The sequence below is a fragment of the Scyliorhinus torazame genome, chromosome 25 (assembly GCF_047496885.1).
Source record: "Scyliorhinus torazame isolate Kashiwa2021f chromosome 25, sScyTor2.1, whole genome shotgun sequence".
Taxonomy (NCBI): Eukaryota; Metazoa; Chordata; class Chondrichthyes; order Carcharhiniformes; family Scyliorhinidae; genus Scyliorhinus; species Scyliorhinus torazame.
Genome location: NC_092731.1, coordinates 13,262,362 through 13,281,094, shown reverse-complemented (window position 1 = coordinate 13,281,094; position 18,733 = coordinate 13,262,362). Strand labels below are relative to the sequence as shown.

Below are 18,733 nucleotides of genomic sequence, written 5' to 3'. Positions count from 1 at the left end.
TATAACCACAATTCCTCATTAATTGGATCCCAATCCAGGGGTGAAATATGAAATTAGACTGAAGTCCTTTGTTTTGATAGTTGGTTAGTGCGGGAGTTCCAGGATTTTGACCCAGCGACAGTGAAGGAAGAGTGATATATTTCCAAGTCATGGTGGTGAGTGGCCTGGAGGGGAACTTCCAGGTGGTGATGTTCCTGTGCATCTGCTGCCCTTGTCCTTCTAGCTGGAAGCGGTCACATGTTTGGAAGATGTTACCCAAGGAGCCTTTGAGTTCCTGCAGTGTATCTTGTAGGTGGTGCATACTACACGTTTGCAGACGACACAAAGGTTGGTGGAATTGCGGATCGCGATGAAGACTGTCAGAGGATACAGCAGGATTTAGATTGTTTGGAGACTTGGGCGGAGAGATGGCAGATGGAGTTTAATCCGGACAAATGTGAGGTAATGCATTTTGGAAGGTCTAATGCAGGTAGGGAATATACGGTGAATGGTAGAACCCTCAAGAGTATTGAAAGTCAAAGAGATCTAGGAGTACAGGTCCACAGGTCACTGAAAGGGGCAACACAGGTGGAGAAGGTAGTCAAGAAGGCATACGGCATGCTTGCCTTCATTGGCCGGGGCATTGAGTATAAGAATTGGCAAGTCATGTTGCAGCTGTATAGAACCTTAGTTAGGCCACACTTGGAGTATAGTGTTCAATTCTGGTCGCCACACTACCAGAAGGATGTGGAGGCTTTGGAGAGGGTGCAGAAGAGATTTACCAGAATGTTGCCTGGTATGGAGGGCATTAGCTATGAGGAGCGGTTGAATAAACTCGGTTTGTTCTCACTGGCACGAAGGAGGTTGAGGGGCGACCTGATAGAGGTCTACAAAATTATGAGGGGCATAGACAGAGTGGATAGTCAGAGGCTTTTCCCCAGGGTAGAGGGGTCAATTACTAGGGGGCATAGGTTTAAGGTGAGAGGGGCAAGGTTTAGAGTAGATGTACGAGGCAAGTTTTTTACGCAGAGGGTAGTGGGTGCCTGGAACTCTCTACCGGAGGAGGTGGTGGAAGCAGGGACGATAGTGACATTTAACGGGCATCTTGACAAATACATGAATAGGATGGGAATAGAGGGATACGGACCCAGGAAGTGTAGAAGATTGTAGTTAGTCGGGCAGCATGGTCGGCACGGGCTTGGAGGGCCGAAGGACCTGTTCCTGTGCTGTACATTTCTTTGTTCTTTGTACTGTCACTGTGCATAGATGGTGGAAACCAGGGGGCTGCTTTGTCCTGGATGGTATTTGAATGTTCTCTGTGATAACTACCACACTGCCAAGGCTAGAAAAAAAATCTGCATTCAAAAAACATTTTCTAAACCTGACTACCTTGGGTGAAGCTGCCAATTGAGTGGTGATTTGGGGTGATCTTGTGCTGTGGACCCATTGGATGATGACCAGAGACCCTTGTTTCTTCCCTGGACAGCACCCTGGCCCTGTCCAAATTTTAACGTTGTCCTCCTTTTCTGTTCAGGGCGTCTACCAGATTAGAAGAAGCATGTGAAATGTACGCCAGGGCGGCAAATATGTTTAAGATGGCCAAGAACTGGAGTGGTAAGTATAGACATCAACCATCTCACTCATTGTGCGTATGTGTGTGCGTATGTGTGTGCGTATGTGTGTGCGTATGTGTGTGCGTATGTGTGTGCGTATGTGTGTGCGTATGTGTGTGCGTATGTGTGTGCGTATGTGTGTGCGTATGTGTGTGCGTATGTGTGTGCGTGTGTGCGTGTGTGTGTGTGCGTGTGTGTGTGTGCGTGTGTGTGTGTGCGTGTGTGTGTGCGTGTGTGTGTGCGTGTATGTGTGTGCGTGTATGTGTGCGCGTGTATGTGTGCGCGCGTATGTGCGCGCGTATGTGTGTGCGTATGTGTATGTGTGTGCGTATGTGTGTGCCATGTTGCCTGGCCTGTTTTTCAAATTGTGCTTGTGGGTTCAATTACAGTAATGGTGAGTATTAATCACACCAGCGCTCAGCTGCTTGTACCAGAAGCAGGATACAGGCACAGATCAAATTTACATGGCAATGGATATCGTTTCCGGGATGGTATTTTAACGGTGTGAAAACGGCAAGGAAAATTGGTTACATTGCACGATGTCCTGTGCCAGCCATGGCCCCTCCAGAAGGGAACTGGTGAGGTGGCAAACACTCTGTTAGGGTATTCGACCATCTTGGCGCGGGAGCTGGCATGAAACTCAGGGGGGTGGTCTTCCCCAGTGACCATTTACATCCTGGCTCTGAGAACGGTGACTTTGCTGAACTCTGAGCTGGGAGCTCACTTGCTGGTAGCCCCCAACACAGCTTGGTGGTTCTGACTGACCATTTATCAGGCAGCAGACCTGAGCCCCTTTAGGAAGCCTCTGGGTTCACCCGAGGAGAGTGAGCGTTGACTAACAAATGGATACATGAGCAGGCAACACTCATGGTACCACGGTAGTTACGTGTTGGACACTGCATCGAACAGACAGCCAGGATTTGAGAATAAAACTGCTCTAATCAAAATGGAGAACAATCTCCGACAATTGTGTAAATGTTACCATTTTTTGTCAGAGCCTTTTTTTTTTTAGAAACAGAAAGCTTGTCCTGCTCGAGGGGGAATTGGATGATTATCTTAAAACGGGGAACGTGCAGTGCCTCTGGGAGAAGGCGGGGAAGTGGCATGAGGTGAATTGCTCCTTCAGAGAGCCAGCACAGAGACAACCAGCCGAAAGGCCTCTTCCTGCGCTGTAACCACTCCGCCGTTCCATGTTGGTTACTGCCATTTTAATTTGGCACAGATGAAGTTGCTTGGCCAATACATTTTATGGATTCCTTCTCCTGGTATTTTGGCAGGGTCTGTCTAAATTCAGGTATAGGGGCCTTTTTCTTTTGCAATATGAACAGCAACGCCAACAAGAGATGTTGCAACCTCCTGTGGGATTTGGCCAACTGTTCCTATATTTGCATTATCCATGTGTTGTATTTATCAAAGAGTATCCTGTTTGAGCTCTTTGAGCGTGGAGCAGTTTGCGTGTTCACAGTATCTGCCGTGTTTTCCACAATCAGCGGCCAGCGTGCGTTGGTGTAACCCACTGCTGATTTGTGTACATTTTTCTTTAGCCGCAGGCAATGCCTTCTGTGAGGCTGCGAAGCTCCACCTCCACTTGCAAAGTAAACACGATGCAGCAACAAACTTTGTCGATGCAGGAAATGCCTTCAAGAAAGCTGATCCCCAAGGTAGCATCTTGGTCCTCCGTCACACAAATGAATTACCGACGTGTTCTTGTTTGCAAAAATGCAAATCAAATTTAATTCTAAATACTCGCATCACTTAAAATTGCCATTTCAAGTTTCATATTTTAGATTCAATTTCATACCATTGTTACTTCCAGTACATGAAATGTAGTGTGCAATTTATGTACCTGACTCTGTTGTAGCACAGCGGGTATCACTATTGCTTCACATCGCCAGGTTCGATTCCCCGCTGAGTCTGTACGTTCTCCCCGTATCTGCGTGGGTTTCCTCCGGGTGCTCCGGTTTCCTCCCACAAGTCCCGAAAGACGTGCCTGTTAGGTGAATTGGACATTCTGAATTCTCCCTCTGTGTACCCGAACAAGCGCCAGAATGTGGCGACTAGGGGCTTTTCACAGTAACTTCATTGCAGTGTTGATAAAAGCCTACTTGTGACAATAAAGATTATTAATTATTATTGTATTTTGGCTTTTGTATAAAGGCAGTAATTATTCACAATTGCAAGACGCTGTTTATTCTGAGAATCAGAGGCAACAGATTTGGAGTGGCTAAATTGACCATCGCAGCTAACTAACCACCATTGGCTTCTTGTATGGAGGCAGACCAAATAGGGCCTGACTAATCTACTAACTTGGAGCCTCAATCAGAGTTTAAACTTATGTTTTTGTACTGGCACAACAGCAAAATGTCTCCCTCCTTGATTGAAATGTTGGGAGGCTGGAGGAGTAGCTGAGCCTGCGAGCTATGTAAGCAGAACAGCGGTAAGAGGAGCGACTGGGCAGCACGGTAGCACAGTGGTTAGCACAGTTGCTTCACAGCTCCAGGGTCTCGGGTTCAATTCACGGCTTGGGTCACTGTCTGTGTGGAGCTTGCATGCTTTCCCCGTGTGTGCGTGGGTTTCCTCCGGGTGCTCCGGTTTCCTCCCACAGTCCAAAGATGTGCAGGTTAGGTGGATTGGCCATGATAAATTGCCCTTCGTGTCCATACATGTTAGGTGGGGTTATGGGGATAGGGTGGAGGTGTGGGCTTAAATGGGGTGTGCTTCCAAGCGGATACAATACAACAGGGAAAGAGAGGGAAAAGAGTATAATATTTCTTTGAAAATAGCAATGAGCATAATTTTTAAGTGGTAATGTTTGTGGTTTTTCTTTTTTTTTTTCCAGAGGCCATTAATTGTTTAAACAGGGCTATAGAGATTTATACAGATATGGTAAGATGCTGATTCAAATATTTGTAATGTTGGAAGTCAGCTGCATAGCCTCCGAATCAGAAAGTTGCAGGTTCAAGCCCCCCTCCAGACTTTGACCGCAAAATTGACTAACCGTCCTGTATATTGCTGAACTAGGGCCGTATTGCTATTTTAGATGGGATGTTATAACCGAGGCTTGGTCTGAAGAGATGTGAATGATTCCCCACAACATTATTCAGTGTGCTGACCAAAATTCTTCCTTCCATCAGCACCAGAATAACTGGTCATTTTCTGCGGGATCCTACTGTTTGATGGTGAGGTTATGCACTGATACACCAAACCCCTCTGCTGTGCTACTATCTCTCGTTCAGATCTACTCATTCTTGAACTAGGCAAGAGGGAACCAAAAGGATTTGTCTCCCACAACAGTGCCAGGGGGAGCTTGTGGCCATCCATGCTGTAACCAAATTATTCCTTGTTTGTTTAAAATCAACAGGAAACAAAATATATTACTCCTAAAGCCATTGTTTTAGGATTAGTTATTTTTTAGCTGTTAATTGAAGAGACCTGTCCAACAAACAGAACTTGCTGCAACCTAAGACGAATTGTAATTCACCAAAAGGAAGGCATGTTATTTTAAAATCTTCCCTCTTGTCGAAATGCACACTCCTTTCTCTGTTTGTTATGCAGCCAGGACTGTTGATGATGGTTTTGCAGAATATCCAAGCCAGTTTTAATTATTCCAGCAGGTTTAGCAAGCACAATATGAACCAAACGAAACACATCTTGGAACATTGTCCCCGCTGCTAGTCTAGGACTGACCTTTTTGCATCTTTGTTTCGTTGTCGCGATCAGTCTTCTGAAGGGCCGGTCTTTGATGGGAATTTGTTCTTGTGCTCAGGGCCGGTTTACGATTGCAGCGAAGCACCACATATCGATAGCGGAGATCTACGAGAGCGAGTTGGTGGATATCGAGAAAGTAGGTATCCGAGCTGCCCTTGTGTTTCCTGTTGTATTTGTGCAAAAATATTCTGTTTCGTGCTGGCCTTTTTAAGTGTTAAACTGGATTGCTACATGCCGCTAACCCTTGTCCCTTTTATTTACTCCTTTTTATAGCTTGACGACCAAGGGTTTCTGGTGATTAGTTGTGAAGTCGACCAGGAAAATTTAGAGTCATAGATGTTTACAGCATGGAAACAGGCCCTTCGGCCCAGCTTGTCCATGCCGCCCAGTTTCTATCACTAAGCTAGTCTCACTTGCCTGCATTTGGCCAGTATCCCTCTATACCCACCCTGCCCAAGTAACTATCTAACTACTTTTTAAAAGACAAAATCATACCCGCCTCTACCACTGCCTCTGGCAGCCCATTCCAGGTGCTCACCACCCTCTGGCCTCTTTTGCATCTCTCCCCTCTCACCTTAAACCTCTGCCCTCTAGTTCTAGACTCCTCTACCTTTGGGAAAAGATGTTGACTATCTACCTTATCGATGCCCCTTATTATTTTATAGACCTTTATAAGATCACCCCTAAGCCTCCTATCCTGCAGGGAAAAAGGTCCCCAGCCTCTCATAACTCAGACCATCAAGTCCTGGTAGCATCCTGGTAAATTTCTTCGTCTCTGTTATCTCGGTACCATATTGTATTAAAACTTTGAGGAAATTATTCTCTCCTGGTCCTGTAGGATTGGTATGTTGTTCCATGGGTGCTGATCACAACACCAGCTTGGATTTATATAGCGCCTTTCGGAGGATTATCAAACCAAATTTAACTGAGCCGCAAAATGATTATTACGACAGCCAATCAAGTCATCTAGATAGATTTTTAAAGAAGCGGGGTTTAAGGAGAGAGCTTGGGGAACTGAAGGAACCCATCCCAAGATGGAGCCATTAAAATCGGCAATGCACAAGAGGCCAGAATTGCAGAAACATAAGTATCCTGGAAGATTGTGGGGCTGGGGGACTTTACACCGGGTGGGGGTGGGGAAAGGACACGGTGAAGTTGCGAACAAATCACTGACCACAAGGACGGCACGGCAGTGCAGTGGCTAGCACTGCTACTTCACAGCGCCAGGGTCCCAGGTTCGATTCCCGGCTTGGGTCACTGTCTGTGCGGAGTCTGCACGTTCTCCCCGTGTCTGCGTGGGTTTCCTCCGGGTGCTCCGGTTTCCTCCCACAAGTCCCGAAAGACGTAGGGCGGCATGCGGCGCAGTGGTTAGCACTGGGACTGCGGCGCTGAGGAGCCAGGTTCGAATCCCGGCCCTGGGTCACTGCCCGTGTGGAGTTTGCACATTCTCCCCATGTCTGCGTGGGTCTCACCCCCACAACCCAAAGATGTGCAGGGTTGGTGGATTGGCCACGCTAAATTGCCCCTTAATTGGGGGAAAAGAATAATTGGGTACTTTAAATTTAAAAACAAAACAAACCACTGACCACTTCGGCTTCCAATTGATGAGTCATCACTTGTGTCAGTGGGCTATTCGCCTGCAGTAGGCTGCACAGAATAGTCCATTCCTGCACTTGCTCAAAACCTGTGTTTCTTTTGTCTTAATATTATTGAAAGATAAAAAGTTTGAGCTATTGCTCAATCGGTTTCAAATATGGCAGAATGCCAGTCTGTCCTGGTTTGGCCTGTGACACGCGACTGCTATTATTCAGAGTTTTTTCTCATTTGGTAAATACTGTTTTTCACTGAAGCGGCCTCACAGCTTCACTTATTCTTTTTCAGGCAATTGCACATTATGAACAGGCAGCTGATTACTACAGAGGTGAAGAGTCCAACAGGTTAGCAAAGCTTTGATTGCCACTGAATACACTTGCAAAGGACCTTCCATCTCGAAGGACATGGGGCAGTAGACGTATGGAAACACCGTCACCTGGACGTTCCCCTCCAAGTCACTCAAAATCCTGACTTGGGCGGCACTGTTCCTTCGCAACGTCAGGGACCCGGGTTCGATTCCCAGCTTGGGTCACTGTCTGTGCGGCGTATGCACGTTCTCCACGTGTCTGCGTGGGTTTCCTCCGGGCGCTTCGGTTTTCTCCCACTAGTCCTTAAAGACGTGCTGTTAGGGTGAATTGTACATTCAGATTTCTCCCTCTGTGTACCTGAACTGGCGCTGGAATGCGTCGACGAGGAGATTTTCACAGTAACTTCATTGCAGTGATAATGTAAGCCTACTTGTGACACTAATAAAGATTATTATTATCAGCCGTTCCTTCACTGTTGCTGGGTCAAAATCCTGGAACTCCCTCCCTAACAGCACAGTGGGTGTACCTACACCACACGGACTGTGGCGGTTGAAGAAGGCAGCTCACCACCACCTTCTCGACGTAATTGGGATTGAGCAACAAATACTGGGCCCAGCCCAGCGACGCCCACATCCCGCAAAAATTGATTTTAAAACGCATTATTCTTTTTGAAGTAGGGACGAAGTGCAGCATGTGGCGCAGTGGTTAGCACTGGGACTGCAGCGCTCAGGACCTGGGTTCGAATCCCGGCCCTGGGTCACTGTCCGTGTGGAGTTTGCACATTCTCCCCGTGTCTGCGTGGGTTTCACCCCCACAACCCAAAGATGTGCAGGGTAGGTGGATTGGCCACGCTAAATTGCCCCTTAATTGGAAAGAATTAATTGTGTACTCTAAATTATTTTATTTTTAAGAAATATATATATATTATCCCGGTTTTGTCCAGTTGCTGCATTGTGGAATAATGAAGCATCTTGCTAGTAGTATAGAGTTGTGCAAAATATATTAGTTCAACATCTCCTTGCCGTCACAAATTTGTACATTCAGCATTTTCAGTGTTAAACGTGGACATAGAGTGACCAAAGATTATAAACACAGTGAAGCATGCACATATACAAGATTTTTTAACAATCCAATGCTTGCCTTTTATTTAAAGTTGTGCAGAGGTCATGCAAGATAGTTCTGAATATATTTAGCCTGTCGATGCTTTTTTCCTCTCTGCAGTTCTGCAAATAAGTGCTTGCTGAAAGTCGCTACGTATGCTGCACAGCTTGAACAGTATCCCAAAGCCGTAGAGATATACGAGCAGGTTAGTGAATGTTTTCACCCAGGGGATATTTGTCTCCCCGAGCTGCTCATGATCATAATGAATGGCGGAGCAGGCTTGAAGGGCCGAATGGCCTCCTCCTGCTCCCAGCTTGTATGTTTCTAATGAGGGCGGGCAGGACTGTTTTTAATTCTAGTTGGAGCTCCCCTGATTAGTTGATGGATAAATGCTTTCTTTGGCATCGTACAGGGTAGCGAAGGCCCCAAGTTAGATCTCCCTTTTAACTGATAGAATCTGCCCCCGGTCAGTTCCTGGGTTCCATTTGATCATGGTTGGTCTCTATATCTTAATTCCTTCAACCCATCTTCCCAAATACCTTGATTTTCCCCTTACCTAACAAAGATCAATCTCTGGTTTGAGAATTTCAATTGACCCTTCATCTCCCCAGACCAGCTTTAACCTCCTAGAGGAAATCCTGTCCAAATTCTACTCCCCTGTAAGAGTGAAGTGGTGCCTCCTACCATCACCCCTAGATGGCCTGGCTCGAAATGGTCAGCCCGGGTCTGGGCTCCCACGGAATTGATACAACGCACAAGGAGGCCATTCGGCCCACTGTGTCTGCACCAACTCTCCAGTTTAGTTCTTTTCCCCTGCCTTTCCGCGCGTGCGTGCGTGTGTGCGTGCGCGCGTGCGCCCTGGCCCTTTTTAAAAATAAAGAAAATTCTCAATCTTGTCGCATTTAACATTTGATTCTTGCCGTGAATTTATGCTTTTGTACACCGCAGGTAGGCACTACCGCCATGGACAGCCCCCTCCTGAAGTACAGTGCTAAAGAATACTTCTTCAAAGCTGCCCTCTGCCACTTCTGTGTCGATATGTTAAACGCCAAGGTAGGTCAGTGCCAGAGAACCATTCGATGTGATTGCTACTTTGCCCCTAGCTGCTTTTTAGAACTGGTGTGGTTTATTGGTAATGGTTTTGGAGGTGATTTAAAGGTGCTGGTTGTGGGAAATGTTGCCCGTGAGAATTCGGAATGAGGTTGAAGCAACGGGCATTGTCTGTAAAAGCTTTTACTCCACCTCCTGGGGAGAGAGAGAACTTTAGAGCATCTTTTTTTTATCGAAAGAAAAAACCGTGACGGTAGATTTTTATGCACCGGTGGTGCACTCCCGTGCGTTTTAATAGATAATAATCTTTATTGTCACAAGTAGGCTCACATTAACATTGCAATGAAGTTACTGTGAAAATCCCCGAGTCGCCACATTCCGGCGCCTGTTCGGGTGCACAGAGGGAGAATTCAGAATGTCCAAATTAGCTAACAAGCACGTCTTTCAGTACTTGTGGGAGGAAACCGGAGCACCCGGAAGTAACCCCCGGGGAGACTCTGCACAGACAGTGACCCAAGCCGGGAAGCGAGCCTGGGACCTTGGTGCTGTGAAGCAGCAGTTCTAACCACTGCTGCCATGCCGTCCGTAAAAGGAGAATGTCTGGAGTGGGATATGAACCCACGCCCCTAAAAAAGGGATCAGAACTCACCAGGCTTGAATGAGGCAAGGAAACACACTCCTTGAGTCTGGCGCCTTAGACAACTCAGCCATCCTGACCGATTCGCAGAAACTGCAATTAAAATTATAGTTTGATACAGCAAACTGCAATTAATATCGCTTTCCTCAAACGTTACGGCTGCCGATTGAGAGGACAAGCTGCAGAAATCCCAGGCAGATGCCTTGTGTCAGCATCCACAGCCCAGTTCTTTTGAGACTGAAGAAGGCTCTGTCCATCGGCGAGCTCGAGGACTTGGTCGGGTTTGTCAATCTGAGTTTTATGTTTGGCGAGATGTGAAGCTAGCAAAATCCTGGCCCTCAGCTGGTGTGAGGAAGATAATAGGCCTGTGGAATAACCTATCATGCCTCTTCTGCCTGTTATCAGTTTTCTGCCATTTTTTTGATTTTTGCATCCAAGTGTATCCCACTGCGTTTCAATTATCCCACAGTTGGCCATTACGAAATACGAGGAAATGTTCCCAGCCTTCTCGGATTCCAGGGAGTGCAAACTGGTCAAGAAGCTTCTGGACGCCTTTGAGGAGCAGAACGTTGATGGCTACACAGATGCGGTAAGGGCTCGAGATTGAGCAAATCAGATTTGTCACCAAGTATCGGCATCATTCGGCTGACACCGGTCATTGTCAGGGATGTTAAAAAGATGTTGGGAACGTTGTGCATTTCAAATTGCAGCAGGAGTTCTCGTTGGATGTAATGGTTTCTAACGCAGTATTTGGAGAGTTGGGCTTGCCTTGACTGACATGGTTGCCTGTAAGAATAACTGTTCAAAAATAATATCCAGTGGCTTGGGAGGTCTGAGACATCCCAAGATGTGTCGTTTCCTGTAGTAAGCCAGAGGTGCTTATAATATTTTAAAGTTTTCTAATTAAAGGGCAATTTAGCATGGCCAATCCACCTACCCTGCACATCTTTGGGTTGTGGGGGTGAGACCCACACCAGGACGTTGAAAATGTGCAAACTCCCACGGACAGTGACCAGCGGCCAGGATCGAACCCGAGTCCGTGGCGCCGTGAGGCAGCAGTGCTAACCACTGTGCCCCGCGCCGCCCGAACTGATTGCATTCTAACAACTGTTGGAAAACCTGTCGCACCAAACAAGATTTTGGCCGTTCTACTTTGCCCGTTGAATGCAGATTTAGATTTATTGTCACATGTACCGAGGTACAGTGGAAAGTATTGTTCTACGTACAGTCCAGGCAGATCGCTCCATATAAGAAAAACAGGACATGCGATATTGGGTGAAGGTACAGCACAAAACTCAGTGCCGGGCCAGCTGCCTGGAGAAGTTCGGTGTTAACTATTGATCAGAGATGACATGATAAGTATCCGCATTTGATATAATGATCATTAACTTGCACAGTACCATGTACAATGGTGTCAGAAGTGGGAATGGTTCTCAATGCATGAAGCAGTGTTTCTGTGACAGCCCCGATATAAATAGACTGAGGGGCGTGAGGTTAATTCATATTAAGGACACCACCTTGAATGGTTTCCCCACAAATAATTTCATCCCATACTGCTTAAATGATCTCTCCACCCCCATGGCCATGGGCTTGCTCGCACAGTGGGTGGATGAAAGATGTCTTTTTGTAACGCCTTTCACAGCCTCTGATGTCCCAGAGCCCTTTTAGAGCCAATCAAATGTGGTCACCGTTATGTTGTCGAAAGAGTGCTGTGGGACGTTCACACCGGCCAGGCAAGCTCTCGGTTTACCGTCGCATCCAAAGGTATTCATCACCCTCTGCATAAAAAAAAAAACCTGCCTCGCACATCTCTAAACTTTGCCGCACGGACCTTAAACCTGTGCCCCCTGGTGATTGCTCCCCCCCACCCTGGGAAAGAGTGCCTGCCCATCCACTCTATCCATGCCCCTCATGATCTTGTAGACCTCTATCAGACCCTCAACCTCCATTGTTCTAATGAAAACCGTCCGCGTCTATTCAGCCTCTCTACATATCTAACACCCTCCAGATTAGGCAATATCCTGGTCAACCTCCTCTGCACCCTCTCTAAAGCCTCCACATCCTTCTGGTAGTGTGGCGACCAGAATTGTGCGCAATATTCCAAGTGCGGCCGTACCAAGGTTCTATACAACTGTAGCATGACTGGCCAGTTTTTTTTAACTTGATGCCCCGTCCAATGAAGGCAAGCATTCCGTACACTTCCTTGACTGTCTTGTCCACTTGTGTTGCCACTTTCTAAGGCATTGAAGCTGACTTTATTCCCTTTTACAGGTGAAGGAGTACGATTCCATCTCACGGCTGGACCAGTGGTTGACTACGATGCTTTTACGCATCAAGAAAACTATCCAAGGGGAAGAGAGCGACCTGCGTTAAGGAGCAACTGTATATATATTATAACAAAATATCTCTGTAATCAATACCCGACGAGTGAGAGGGGGGAGGGGGTGCTTTTTGATAAAACATACATTGCAAATCAGAAAAGCGATGGAACATTCCAGAATTGGAAGTGTTTGAACAATTTTTGCGTTTATTTAGGAAGAAAATAGTGATGCTTACAGATTGGGCTGGGGTGAGCTTTTTATTTCTAAACCAATCTGTTGGAAACCATGGATTTCGCCCCCCCCCTAACCAACACCTACCGTTTTCCCCCTGAATCCTTCTTGCAGAACACCTGTTCATATATGCGATTTGTCTGTTTAAATTTATGGCATTAACTTTTGATGTGTAATAAAACTTGTAGCTATTCGAGGTAACCCGACATCTGGCCACGAGAATAGAGAGAGGGGGAAAACACCCGTGGTGATTGCCTGATTCGCTCGGCACAGTTTTCTTTCTATCAGCGAGTTAATTAGCCGACGGCTGCCCCTGAGCGCCGACCAAGGACAGGGTCAGCCTCGGTTGTGATGCCCGCTGCAGTCGAATAGCCAGCTGCTTTTTTTTTTCTCCCCAGAGCATGCGTGAATCCCTGCTGGGATTGGTTAGCCCAGAAAGTAAGCGCTCAGCTTTTGGCAGTTTGGGGGGGGGGGAGATTTTCGATGCGTGGCAAGGGGGAAAACTTGCTTGTGGTACATTAAGTTATATAACGTGTTTTAACCTGAATCTTCTCGTGTGCTACTCGATGCACGCTGTTGACTATTTTTCTGGTATTTAAATGCTTTTTGGATATGCATTTTAGGGCAGCGTCTGCCTCGGGCCAGAGTAGACATGGCATCACGTATCACATTACTTGGAGCTCTTGAGGTCTAAACAGACCAGCTCTCTGGGAACTGTAGGTTTACTGTGCACAGCAGATCTGATGAGATTACGTTTTACATCTTACATGGGGGAAATGTGTGGGTATGACATTTAGCTAGTTGCAACCATTGTATAAATGCACTATATCATATTTTTAAATCTGAATAAATGTTACAGCCAACTATTTTTTTTTCTTTGCTGCAATGTTCAGTTCGTTCTACACAACAGAACTTTAGGATTTTGCATCTTGCGTTCACAAAGAAGGTGATCTCCCGCTCAGCTAGATGGGCACTGTGGCTCTCATTGTGAGGGTGCGACGGCCCGATGGCAGTTAAGAGAATGAGGCAGGGATTCTGCTCCTGCGCACCCCCGTGACTGGCAGAGGTGTGTAATGGGCCAGGGCTTAGAAATTCCAAAGTGTATTCTGAAGTTCACCTGGCCTATACCCTTTATGTTGAATTTGGCGAGGATGAGCACTTCTGATGTGATTCATCAGACTTCCTAGGCGCTTTTATCAAAACAAAGTTTATTATAAGAATGTAGTTTCCAAAATTCTTGCTGTGGTTTATATATGTTATCAATTACAAACTTAAAGAAAACACAACAGCTACAGTAATCTCTACATAACTCTTAATGAATCCCCTTTAGTAACTGTTCCAATTCAATACAAAATCCAATAAACCTAAACCCCTTTCAAGGGCGTGGCCCAGCACACTGTAATCTCACTGAATGGGACTGGTCCTTTCCCGGAGATCCAGCCTCCAACCAGCAGATTCAAAACTCCTTCTGGAAAGCAATTCTATCTTTAAAGTTACCAAGGCAGTTTGCCACACGCAATGTGGTTTCAGTTCACTGAAACAGCTTTAAAATGAAAACAGGGAAATACTGCTCCTCTTCTGCAGTCTAAAGCAACAAACCGAAACTGAAACCGTAAAACCCCTCTCACCTGACAGCCACAGTCCAGCTCCACCCACAAATGACATCACTGAAGCCGTGCTACAGGTCATGTGGTAAGACCAGACATTTCTTAAAGGCACACTCGTGTGACATGTGGGTGAAACTAAAACCGGTGGTGACCAGTATGCGCGTGCACAATCCATAGAATCCCACACCGCACAAAACATTGCTGTTTTTAAACTGTTTTGTTCCTGTGTTTGTCGTCTTGCCCAGTTTGATGCTTGCGTTCTGCGGTGATGTAGAATGGCGGCCATTGTAGTGCAGGAAGCATTTGCACACAGCAAGCTTCCACCAGCATTGCGGGATACACATCAGCCAGGACATCACGGAGAAAACCCGCACCCTACACCTCTTCAGAGTAGTGCTACAGGATCTTTTATGCCCGCCTGAGACGGAAGACTGTTTAATGCCTCATCCATAAGGTGGCACCTCGACAGCGCAACACTGCCTCGGGTACAGTCCGGGAAGAGCAAGCTAGATTTCTGTGCACGGATGGCCATGTGCTATATTTGGGGCCTTGTAGCCTGTGTCTTTAACCTAATGAGGAAGTTCATTCTTTTGGATTAAGATTCGAGACGGCATGCTGTATCTATTAAAATGTGTACAAACACCATTTGCAGGATCAGGCATAGCAAGCAGAGGTTTGCACACGTTAACCTGAATACTCCAGTCCGGGATCTGTAATTAATATTCATTTCATTTATTGTGATTATGTCCATCCTGCGGTGTTTTTTTTAAGAAAATATTTTATTGAGGCATTTTAATTTTAACATTTCAAACAAAGATCCAACAAACACAAAAAAACCCACAAAAACATACCCATCCCCCCCCCCCCCCCCCCCCCCCCAAAGCATAAACCCTAACTATCAAAGTCCATGTAACTACTCCATCTCACGGTTCTCCCTTCATTAGATTTCCTACCCTTTTTTAAAATTGTTTTTATTCAAAAATTTTACAAACCACTACAGAAACAACAATAATAAAGAAAAGCGAATTAACAACTTAACGGAACAAGGTGGGGTATCTGCACTTTACCAGTGAAATCTATCCACCACCCATAAACCCCCCCCCGTTTGCTGCTGCTGCCGACCCCCACTTAACGTTCCGCGAGAAAGTCAAGGAACGATTGCCACCGCCTGGAGAACCCCTGCAAGGACCTTCTTAAGGCAAACTTTATCCTCTCCAACCTGAGAAACCCCGCCATGTCACTGACCCAAGTCTCCACACTTGTGGGTTGCGCGTCCCTCCACATTAACAAGAGCCGTCTCAGGGCTACCAAGGAGGCAAAGGCCAAGACTCTGGCCTCTTTCCACTCCTGCACTCCCAGATCTTCTGACACTCCAAATATCGCTATCCCCCAGCTCGGCTTTACCCGAGTGTCCAAGACCTTGGACATAGCCTTTGCAAAGCCTCTCCAAAATTCTGTAAGTGCTGGGCATGCCCAAAACATATGGATATGGTTTGCTGGGCTCCCTGAACACCTCACACACCTCCACCCCAAAGAACTTACTCATTCTCGCCACTGTCATATGTGCCTGGTGCACCACCTTAAACTGAATCAGGTTTAGCCTGGCAGAAGATGAGGAGGAATTGACCCTGCCCAGGGTGTCTGCCACAGGCCCTCATCCAGCTCCTCACCCAACTCCTCCTCCCACTTGCCCTTCAGCTCGTCCACCGAGTCCTCCTGCAGCTCCTGGTATATGTCCGATACCTTTACATCCCCTACCCACATGCCCGAGACCACCCTGTCTATCCTACGGGCCGGTAGCAGCGGAAATTCTCCCACCTACTTCCTCACGAAAGCCTGGACCTGCAGGTACCTAAAGGTATTCCCTGGGGGCAACCCAAATTTCTCTTCCAGCGCCCTCAGACTAGCAAAAGTCCCGTCAATAAACGAGGCCCCCATCCTTTTAATACGCGCTCTGTGCCAGCTTAGGAACCCACCGTCTATACCTGGAATGAACCTGTGGTTGTTTCGTATCGGGGTCCAGACTGAGGCCCCTACCTTCCCTCTGTGCCGTCTCCACTGACCCCAGATCCTCAATGTCGCCATCACCACTGGGCTCGTGGTGTACGATGGCGGGAGCGGTGCCGTTATCAATGCCCCCCTGCAAGATGCCGCCTCCAACAGTTTCCACGCCGCCCCCCTCCCTCTACTACCCATTTCCGATCATGGATATATTCGCTGCCCAATAATAGCTGCAGAAGTTCGGCAGCGCCAGCCCACCCCCACCCCGACTGCGCTCTAAGAACAGCCTCTTAACACGTGGGGTCTTGTTTGCCCACACAAATCCCGTGATAATCCTGTTCACCCGCTTGAAGAAGGACTTGGGGATGAGGATGGGAAGGCACTGGAAGACGAACAAGAACCTGGGGAGGACCGTCATCTTCACGGACTGCACCCTGCCCACCAGGGAAAGCGGCAGCATATCCCACCTCTTAAAATCCTCCTCCATCTGATCGACCAGCCGCGCGAAATTGAGCTTGTGCTCTTAGCCACCTGAATGCCTAAGTAGCAAAAGCTCCTCTCCACCATCTTAAGCGGTAGCTCTCCCAGTCTCTTTTCCTGGCCCCTCGCATGTATCACAAAAAGCTCGCTTTTCCCAACATTCAACTTATACACCGAAAAGTCCCCGAAATCTCTAAGAATCTGCATGACCCCCCATCCCCTCCACCGGATCCAAAATGTACAGGAGCAGGTCATCCGCATTCAATGAAACCCAATGCTCCTCCCCCCGCCCCCCCCCCCCCCCCCCCCCAAACCAGCCCCCTCCAGTTTCTAGACTCCCTCAATTCCATGGCCAGCAGCTCGATTGCCAGGGCAAACAGCAGGGGGGCACCCCGCCTCGTTCCTCAATGTAACCTAAAGTACTCCGACCGCAGCCGGTTCGTCGACACACTCGCTACAGGGGCCTGATACAGCAATTTAACCCACCCTATGAATTCCTTTCCAAATCCAAATCTGCCTAACACTTCCCATAGGTACTCTCCCTCCACCCGATCGAAGGCTTTCTCCGCGTCCATTGCCGCCACCACTTCTGCATCGCCCCTTCCGAGGGCATCATGATCACATTCTGGAGCCTCCGCACATTCGTGTTCAGCTGCCTGCCCTTCATAAACCCCGTCTGATCCTCATTGATCACTCCCGGGACACAGTCCTCCATTCTGGTGGCCAGGATCTTGGCCAACAGTTTGGCATCTACATTAAGGAGCGAAATCGGCCTGTAGGAGCCACATTGCAACGGGTCCTTATCTCGTTTAAGGATGAGCGAGATCAGAGCCTGCAACATCGTCGGGTGAAGGGTTCCCTTTTCCTTAGCCTCATTGAAGGTTCTCAACAATAACGGGCCCAACAGCTCTGAGAATTCCCTGTAAAATTCTACGAGATATCCGTCCGGTCCCGGGGCCTTGCCCGACTGCATACCCTCTGTGGTATTATCAGGTATTGCAGTACCCGAGAGGCTGAAGACCATTGGTTAAACCTAGGAGTTTACCATTGGCTGTTTGGTATGTAGCTCCGCCCTGACAGGCGGGGTATAAGAACCGGTGCCATCCCAGCAGCCCTCATTTCTGTACCGAAGCTGCTGGGGAATAGTTCTAATCTATTAAAGCCTTCAGTTATGTTACGACCTCATCTTTGATTGTAATTGATCGTGCATCAATTTAATAGACTCCACTTAAGCTGAAAGGATGGATCTTCGAATCAAGCCGGAGTGTCTACAACTCAGCCCCCATGCGGAAACCTCGGCGGCGATATTTAAGCACTGGCTGGCGTGTTTTAAAGGCTACCTCGAGACGGCCGGAGGCACCCCCTCAGGAGAACAGAAAATGCATCTCCTGCACTCAAGGGTAAGCCCTGGGATCTACACCCTCATCGAGGAGGCGGAGGACTTTGATGCTGCGATCGAACTGTTAAAAGGACATTATATCCGCCCAGTAAACCAGGTCTACGCACGTCACCTGCTTGCAACTAGACGGCAAAGCCCCGGGGGATCGTTGGAGGAGTTCTACCGTGCGCTACTGGTGCTGGACAGAAACTGGCTGCCCGCAAGATTCGGGGAGGGAACACACGGAACTCCTAATCCGGGATGCCTTTGTAGCAGGTATGAGCTCCTTCGAGATAGAACATAGAACGATACAGCACAGTACAGGCCCTTCGGCCCACGATGTTGCACCGAAACAAAAGCCATCTAACCTACACTATGCCATTATCATCCATATGCTTATCCAATAAACTTTTAAATTCCCTCAATGTTGGTGAGTTCACTACTGTTGCAGGTAGGGCATTCCACGGCCTCGCCACTCTTTGCGTAAAGAACCTACCTCTGCCCTCTGTCCTATATCTATTACCCCTCAGTTTAAAGCTATGTCCCCTCGTGCCAGCCGTTTCCATCCGCGGGAGAAGGCTCTCACTGTCCACCCTATCTAACCCCCTGATCATTTTGTATGCCTCTATTAAGTCTCCTCTTAACCTTCTTCTCTCCAACGAAAACAACCTCAAGTCCATCAGCCTTTCCTCATAAGATTTTCCCTCCATACCAGGCAACATCCTG

The 18,733-nt window shown here is 47.6% G+C and overlaps 1 protein-coding gene across 1 annotated transcript in view; it reads left to right on the top strand.

Annotated features, from left to right (window-relative positions):
• The window catches only part of napab (N-ethylmaleimide-sensitive factor attachment protein, alpha b), a 31,653-nt gene extending 18,246 nt beyond the window's left edge, over positions 1 to 13,407 (top strand). Inside the window, exons 2-10 of the mRNA XM_072490041.1 lie at positions 1,514 to 1,593; positions 3,137 to 3,253; positions 4,432 to 4,478; positions 5,359 to 5,436; positions 7,182 to 7,237; positions 8,423 to 8,507; positions 9,251 to 9,355; positions 10,459 to 10,578; positions 12,261 to 13,407. Of these exons, the coding sequence (XP_072346142.1) occupies positions 1,514 to 1,593; positions 3,137 to 3,253; positions 4,432 to 4,478; positions 5,359 to 5,436; positions 7,182 to 7,237; positions 8,423 to 8,507; positions 9,251 to 9,355; positions 10,459 to 10,578; positions 12,261 to 12,362 (790 nt within the window). The 3' untranslated portion in view covers positions 12,363 to 13,407. The remainder of the gene's footprint in view (positions 1 to 1,513; positions 1,594 to 3,136; positions 3,254 to 4,431; positions 4,479 to 5,358; positions 5,437 to 7,181; positions 7,238 to 8,422; positions 8,508 to 9,250; positions 9,356 to 10,458; positions 10,579 to 12,260) is intronic.
• Positions 13,408 to 18,733: the final 5,326 nt, after the last annotated feature.